The sequence below is a fragment of the Cololabis saira genome, chromosome 15 (assembly GCF_033807715.1).
Source record: "Cololabis saira isolate AMF1-May2022 chromosome 15, fColSai1.1, whole genome shotgun sequence".
Classification (NCBI taxonomy): Eukaryota; Metazoa; Chordata; class Actinopteri; order Beloniformes; family Belonidae; genus Cololabis; species Cololabis saira.
The window spans coordinates 6,845,320-6,853,189 of record NC_084601.1 but is presented as its reverse complement, the minus strand read 5'-3'; the positions used below and the strand labels follow the sequence as shown (position 1 = coordinate 6,853,189).

Sequence of the window (7,870 nt, the reverse complement as noted above, 5' to 3'; positions counted from 1 at the left end):
GATAATGTCAGTCTGCAAAAGCAACCCATTCTCCAATTAACAAGGTCTTCATGTGCGATGAAATACTCTTCAGAAGCGGCAAGACTTACAGATTTGTCCATGACGATAAGAGCAGCTGTACCAAGCCCGGTCTGAGCTTGAACCAGGCCATCAAAGTCCATCAGCACCTCTTCACACACATTCTTGGGAATGAGGGGAGTTGAGGATCCACCGGGGATTACAGCCAGCAGGTTATCCCAACCTCCACGCACACCACCTACCAAACACATGTCCGTTTCAATTACAATGAAAAAGTGCGTACTTAAACTGTCCTAATCTTTGAGTTGGAGAACATGGCAAATGCATTTCCATAGCATTAACATATTCACCCAAATATTAAATTCCAAACTAATTAAGTTGAGGCCCACATTGCTGTTTTTTAGCTCCAAAATGATATGACACATCCTGAGAGCAAAATGTACCTGGGTCAATGACGTGACGCCTATATTTTCCGAAAAACAGCTTTTTTTTTCCAATTCAAAAAAGGTTTAAATGGATAAAAAAATACAATATATATGACCTGCCCCACATATGGACTCACTTGAAATTTACAAAAAATACTAGTTATTTGGGATTTTGTTGTTGTTTTAAGCATCAAAATGTCATGTGGTGCGACCGTCCGACAATGACTCTTGTTTTGAAAACTTATTTGAAATCAATCTAAATGTTTTTAAATCAATCTTCTGCCCTATCTGGCATGATTTCCGAAATGTCTTGTAGTGTATAAGATATATACACATTTATATTTATATTTCCATCATAATATACAAACAAAGTTTGACTGATGTCCATTTTATGAAATATCATGTGACGCGACCATTAAAATAACAATTTTTGTATAACACTGAAAACTTGTAAAAAAAAAAGATGTCAAGATGTTAAGGAAATTAATTTATTTTAATATGAATCATGGTTGCACCACATGACTTTTTTTAAGGCTAGTGCCAATTCATCTTGACAAAAATCACTTAATTTAAAAGTTTTATATGAATTTATGTGTACACAACATTCTTAATGTTTGAACTACTGCAATAGATATTCTTTTTTTTATTATTTTAAAATTGACCTGTTGAAAATCCTTATTCGTCATTGACCCACCTGCATGTCTCTCAATGAGTTCTTTCAGAGGGATCGACATCTCCTCCTCTACGGTGCAAGGATGGTTGACATGCCCAGAGATGTTGAAAAGCTTCGTGCCGGAGTTTCTCTCCCTGCCAAAGCCCAGAAACCACGGGCCTCCGCGACGACAGATGGTGGGAGCCACCGCCACCGTCTCCACATTAGCGACAGTTGTTGGACAACCAAACACACCTTCAAGACAACATGTGGGAATTCATGTCATTTCAAATCCACTGTGTTCCAATCCCAATGAATGTGGTGTCAAGAAACATGGCCAGTAGGGAAAAGTCAGTAAGGTTGTATACAAATGTTTTTCAAAAATGTAATGCCAGATTTATTAACCCTGTGTGTACAGTTACTCACCCACATCAGCAGGGAAGGGGGGCTTCAGACGGGGCTTCCCCTGTTTTCCTTCCAGGGACTCGATGAGAGCGGTCTCCTCTCCGCAGATATAAGCTCCAGCACCACGCATCACAAACACATCAAAGTCATAATCAGAGCCACAGGCGTTCTTGCCAATCAACCCAGCAGCATAGGCCTCGTTGATGGCCACCTAAGACACAAAAGGAAAAAAAGATCATGAGAGCAAAGAATTCCAAAGGTCGCAACAGCGAGCAGTAGGCATGTAAGGACCCCTGTAGCTAAGATGAAAGAATAATACAGTTATAAACAGTATTCAAGTTGAGGGGGGATGGCATCCCCCCTGAAATAAAAACGGTCCAAATCATCCCCCCAGTAAAACTGCCATCCCCCCTTTCCATCCCTTATGTCATTTCATTAATGAATGTGGTTTTACTGCTATTTCAACATTTAGAGTCATCACCAGAAAAATAACACCAGAAAAATAACTTATTTGACAATTTTCACCTGTTTCAAGTAAATTTTCTCTTGAAATAAGTAGGAAAATTTATCTTAGGAGATTTATCTTATCATTACAAGCAAAAAAATCTTGTTCCACTGGCAGATTTTTCTACTTATTTTAAGTGAAAATCTACTGGAAACGGGTGAAAATTGTTGTTTTTTTCCAGTGATGAGGCTTGTTTTAAGTGTAATGAGATTTTTTTTTACTAAAATGAGACATTTTAACTAGAAATAAGACAAATATTCTTGTTAAGATTTTGAGTTTTTTCTGTGAAGGACAGAGTCATATTGATAAGTTCAGAAAAGTGTTTTTTATTGTTGTGTTTTGATGTATTTGATGTAAGCCCAGTGGATATTTAAAGCTTACAGAAGGTTGCATTTAACTGCTGCTATGTCATTCCTGCAGTATTTCTCTAGGTGTTTTGGTCAATGCTATTATTTGTAATATATTATATTATTTGTAATCAGCACAAATTATCTGACCACATATGATAAAATCCACCATCCCCCCTGATTTTTTTTTACAACTCGAGTATTGGTTATAAAAATAAGGGGTACATGTAATATTAAAAATTGAAACAAAAAACAACTGAACTTCCAACTGAAAATCCTTGGGAAGTATACAATAACAAAACTTCATTCAATAGCTTCAGTCTTAAGCCCCTTTCACACAGCCAGTTCGAGGCGGGAACGTTGCGCCTTTAAGCCGCCTCGCTGTTCTGTGTGAAAGTCACGGAGGCGGAATGGGGGGGCCAAGTGGCCCCACCAATAAGCCGGCAGCGGAGGTAGTCACAGAGCCGAAACGGGGTCTGTGTGAATGACACAGCCGGCATGCCGGGGCCAGCCGGGGCCAGCGCTGACGCTGTCGTCACGCCTCTGATTGCGGAACGCCGGCATGCTGTGTGAATTTACAGACGGGAGCGGCGTTATGCCGGCGTTGTATGGTTCTGTGTGAACCAACAAAGGCGGCGTATTGGCAGGACTTCTTTACACCAATATTGCGGAATCTCTGTGTGAAAGGGGCTTTAGTTTTCACCCCACCAATATTCACCTGCAAGTTGGATGACTCGTTGTAAAACTCTCCTCTGATGTAAATGTAAGCAGCACGAGCCCCCATGGCCTTCCCAGCAACCAGACAGCCCTCTACCAGCTTGTGTGGGTCGTTACGCATAATCTCCCTGTCCTTGCAAGTGCCTGGTTCTCCTTCATCTGCATTCACCACCAGGTACTTTGGCCTACAATGAGAAATTAAAATGAGATCAAATCATGGAGCAAAGTACATTTTTCTAAAAAGGTAGAAAAATTGTAAGTGAAAAGTCTCCTTCAATGTGATCAACTGATGTTCAAAATCAACCAAAAAATGTCTAGCCTTGACATGGGCATTCATTGCATACTCAGATTAATTATTCTTAATGGTTGACCAGGATGTAACGGATGGGGGGAAAAAAGGAAGAACATGCCACCTTTTAGAAAGGTTAAAATACCAATCTTGTTAGCAATGACCAGTCCTAAGTTACACTGGCTGGTTTTAATCAAGTGTATGGGCAAGACACCGGGAAAGCAAGACAATGCTTCCGAAAAGTAATCAAATATTCTTTCAAATAAAATTGAAACCGATACTTAAACATGAAAAAAAGACACAACACATTTCTGGTGGTTTACATCCGACATTAACCCTGGAAGTAAATTTGTCTCTCTCCTCACTGACCTGCCGTCGCTGGGTTTGTTCATAAAACTCCACTTCATGCCAGTAGGAAAACCAGCTCCACCTCTCCCACGCAGGCCAGAAGTCTTGATCTCATTAAGAATCCAGTCAACTCCTTTCAAAAGAATCTCCTTGGTTTTGTACCAGTCCCCACGCTTTTGGGCTCCCTTCAGCCTGAGGTATGAGGAGGAGGATAAGATGAGGAATGTGTTCTTTTAGTTTGTTTTGACTTCCCTGTCTGCATTACATCAACATAACTATTATGCTTTAGATTATAAAGACAATTTGAGAATAGCATCAGTCATGTTACCGCCAGTCATGACGACCATAAAGGTTTGTGAAAATTCTGTCCTCATCTGCCAATGGTCCAAACTTGGTTTTCTTTGGAGTGCTCTGGATAAATAACCCAAGAATGTTAATCATTTTGTCACAAATAAATGTGTTTTTACTGTGGTTTTAACAAGATACAAGGAGCCCACCTGCGCTGTGCTGTTGTATCGGGTAATAGCAGCAACGCCACTTTGGCTGACAGCAGCCGGGACGCGTGCCACCCCACAGACCACTGACCGAGTCAAGGACAGCATCCCTGCTGCAACAAAGACAGTGAATAACATTACATGTTAATCTCAGAGCAATAAAATAGTTTAAGTGACTTAAGTTATATAATTATAATACAATGTATTCATTTTTTTAAGAAAGAAAGCAAGAAAACCACAATTTAACCAGAAATGACTGCATGGGTCATCACTTCTATTGTATATTGTTCTGCTTGGATATTTTCTATATCATGCAACATCAATACAATTTTTTTTTTTTTTTTTTTTTAAAGTAGCTAATTTTGCTATATTTGTCTTTCAAAGAGGGCAACTACTGCTGTCAGGCACAAAACCCATTAATGTTACACTTTAAATTAAAAAGTCAAAGCAAAGTTTCCGTAGGTGAACAAGCAGATGGATTCCAACAGTGTGATGTAGGATGGATAAATTGTGACCATTCAGGCCTTCATATCATTAAATTAACGCTGTCCAAAACTCAGTTTAATCTGTACTAAATTGGATAAAAGATCCAGCCTCAGCTTTATTCTGTGGCCAGCTGGCTGCTCCTGTCATTCGTCTCTTCATTCCTGATTCTACATCAAAACTGCTCACAGAGCTGCAGGACTGTCAGTTTCAGGAGCCAAGTCCTGATTGATGTGGAACTGCACATATCAAAAATATTCCCAGCTCTCTTACCCTCTGCTACCCCACCCCTGAAACTATAGATGCTGTGACAGAATCCCTTCTTCCAGTGATGACCTGCCTAACTGCCTGAATGGGACTTGTACTCCTGTAGTGCACATCCTGTGGGTCAGCTCCTCCCACAGTGAAACATGTAAGTCCGTATAAAAACCTCTCTTGCTCTCAGCAATGATGATAACAATGTCATAATTTTGTCTGCCTGAAATGGGTAAAAGATCAGAACAGATCTGTGAACTCCCAAATGTTCATTGATCATCATTATTTGCTTGGATCATTTTATTAAAGAAAAGTTCCTGCACAGAAGCGTCTGACTACATTTACTAGTCAACCAAAATAAACACTGTTTTCATGTCTGTGTAAAAGCATACATGGTTTTGTTATACCATTACATCACATTGTTGCCCTCTTTTACTGCAGGCCATTATTAAACATGCTACAATTACAAAAAAGGAGCTTGCTGTTTTTACGGAAATTAAACCAGCCCATCTTTTCTTACTCCATAATTGCAATTTGGTTTCTGTATATCCATCCATCCATCCATCCATCCATCCATCCATAGAAATATGACAAATGCTCATAAGGCACAAATAGGGCATGGGGAAAAAAGTAAACATTTAACATTATATCAAAAGTCATCGCGCAATATATCCCATACAGGACTGTCTCAGAAAATTGTGATAAAGTCCTTTATTTTCTGTAATGCAATTAAAAAAACAAAAATGTCATACATTCTGGATTCATTACAAATCAACTGAAATATTGCAAGCCTTTTATTATTTTAATATTGCTGATTATGGCTTACAGTTTAAGATTCACAGAATATTCTAATTTTTTGAGATAGGATATTTGAGTTTTCTTAAGCTGTAAGCCATGATCAGCAATATTAAAATAATAAAAGGTTGGCAATATTTCAGTTGATTTGTAATGAATCCAGAATGTATGACATTTTTGTTTTTTTAATTGCATTACAGAAAATCACAATATTCTAATTTTCTGAGACGGTCCTGTATATTCCAACTTCACTAAACTATTTTAAAAAGGTATCACAATGGGCCCACTATCGCTTTTAAAAGAATCCGGAAGTGATTCACAAAATAAAAGCCAAACTGTTTATACCTACAAAATAAGAGCCCGTTACATCACCCGTATTGTTTACGTTACATCAAACTAATAGTCAGTTTTTTCAGCGACAAACCACTACCGAAATTAACAATTCTTTTTAAACTGGCCTCGGACATCTGAAAGTTAATTGTTGCATGGTCTTCTGATTATTAATTATGTTACTATTACGTGAGGTTACGTGAGAGGAACTTGTTAGTTAAAGAAGGTGAAAACAATAAACTTACAATGTTATCCGTCCTAACACTATATTCGTTAAAAACTGAGCCAACACATGATTAAAAACGTATAAATAAAACGACTAAATTGATGTTTTTTCCCTCACTGTTGTCTCTATCCGAGTACATATTGACCTCCATGCTAGTGTAGCTTAGCTGTAATGTAACCTTGTAAAGTCGGAATAAAGACAGCAAAATCCCAGCGCAAAGTGCGAATCCCACACTGGGAACATCTAGGTCTGATTGTTAAGAACTCGTACGTCAGTAGCAGCACCCAATAAACACGATGAAATGTCAGCAAAAGTCAGAAAACCACCGCTGCAGCAGCTTACCGTCAACGTTAGGGGTTTATGAAATGCAGCTGCAGGAAGAAGTGGCTCCAGCCCGGATACAATAACACATTTATATGTAACACATTTATGTAACACAGCGCTGCGGAGCTGCGGGAGGAGCGGTGTCATAACAGTGTGCCCTTGCAAAAAATCATTGAAAAAAAAAATAATAAAGACAAATTCTTATTATATCACTCTTTTGATTTTGATTTGATTTATTTTATTTTTGTACATGTAAAAAAAAGCAACACTTCATGAGAAGTTTAAGAAAATAAAACAAAACAAAGAATTTCATCCTTTAAAACTTGCTATCTTGATTTACATGTACAGGAAGAAGTGTAAACTTATTTAGTCCTACCCCCATTCACTGATCATTTAACCTGTATTTATAAATATTCACACACTATACTCACACTGCTAAATAACATTATTATTATTATTATTATTATTATTATTATTATTATTATTATTATTATTATTATTATTATTATGTTTATTATTATTATTATTATATACTGTAATTATACTCACACACATACTTATCTATACATACATACATACATACATACATACATACATACATACATACATACATACATACATACATACATACATACATACATACATACATACATACATACATACATACATACATACATACATACATACATACATACATACATACATACATACATACACACACACATAGTTGAATTTTCTATATATTTGTATATATATATATATATATATATATATATATATATATATATATATATATATATATATATATTATATATATATATATATATATAGAAAATTAGAATATTATATATATTATATATATATATATATGTGTGTGTGTGTGTGTGTGTGAGTATAATTAAAGTATATAATAATAATAATAATAATAATAATAATAATAATAATAATAATAATAATAATAATAATAATAATAATAATAAACATCATAATAATAAGCATGTATGTATACTGTTTTTATTGTTTCCAAATACCATCATTTTTGTTTTGTTTAAGTTTAATCATAACTTGTTATTGTCAAACCATTTTTTAATTTTGTCAAATTCTGAGGTAATATTGTCCAAAAGTTGCTGTAAATTCTCACCAGAATAAAATATGTTTGTGTCATCGGCAAATAGTATGAATTTCAATATTTGTGATATTTTACATATGTCATTGATATAGATGATAAACAGTTTAGGACCCAACACTGACCCCTGG

The 7,870-nt window shown here is 36.3% G+C and overlaps 1 protein-coding gene across 1 annotated transcript in view; it reads right to left on the bottom strand.

Annotated features, from left to right (window-relative positions):
- Window positions 1-6,721, bottom strand: part of ndufv1 (NADH:ubiquinone oxidoreductase core subunit V1) — a 7,935-nt gene extending 1,214 nt beyond the window's left edge. Inside the window, exons 1-9 of the mRNA XM_061742315.1 lie at window positions 6,632-6,721; window positions 4,204-4,313; window positions 4,035-4,117; window positions 3,728-3,898; window positions 3,071-3,254; window positions 1,522-1,711; window positions 1,138-1,350; window positions 90-256; window positions 1-12 (exon numbers count right to left, since the gene is read on the bottom strand). The exon at window positions 1-12 is cut by the window's left edge and continues 70 nt beyond it. Of these exons, the coding sequence (XP_061598299.1) occupies window positions 1-12; window positions 90-256; window positions 1,138-1,350; window positions 1,522-1,711; window positions 3,071-3,254; window positions 3,728-3,898; window positions 4,035-4,117; window positions 4,204-4,308 (1,125 nt within the window). The 5' untranslated portion in view covers window positions 4,309-4,313; window positions 6,632-6,721. The remainder of the gene's footprint in view (window positions 13-89; window positions 257-1,137; window positions 1,351-1,521; window positions 1,712-3,070; window positions 3,255-3,727; window positions 3,899-4,034; window positions 4,118-4,203; window positions 4,314-6,631) is intronic.
- Window positions 6,722-7,870: the final 1,149 nt, after the last annotated feature.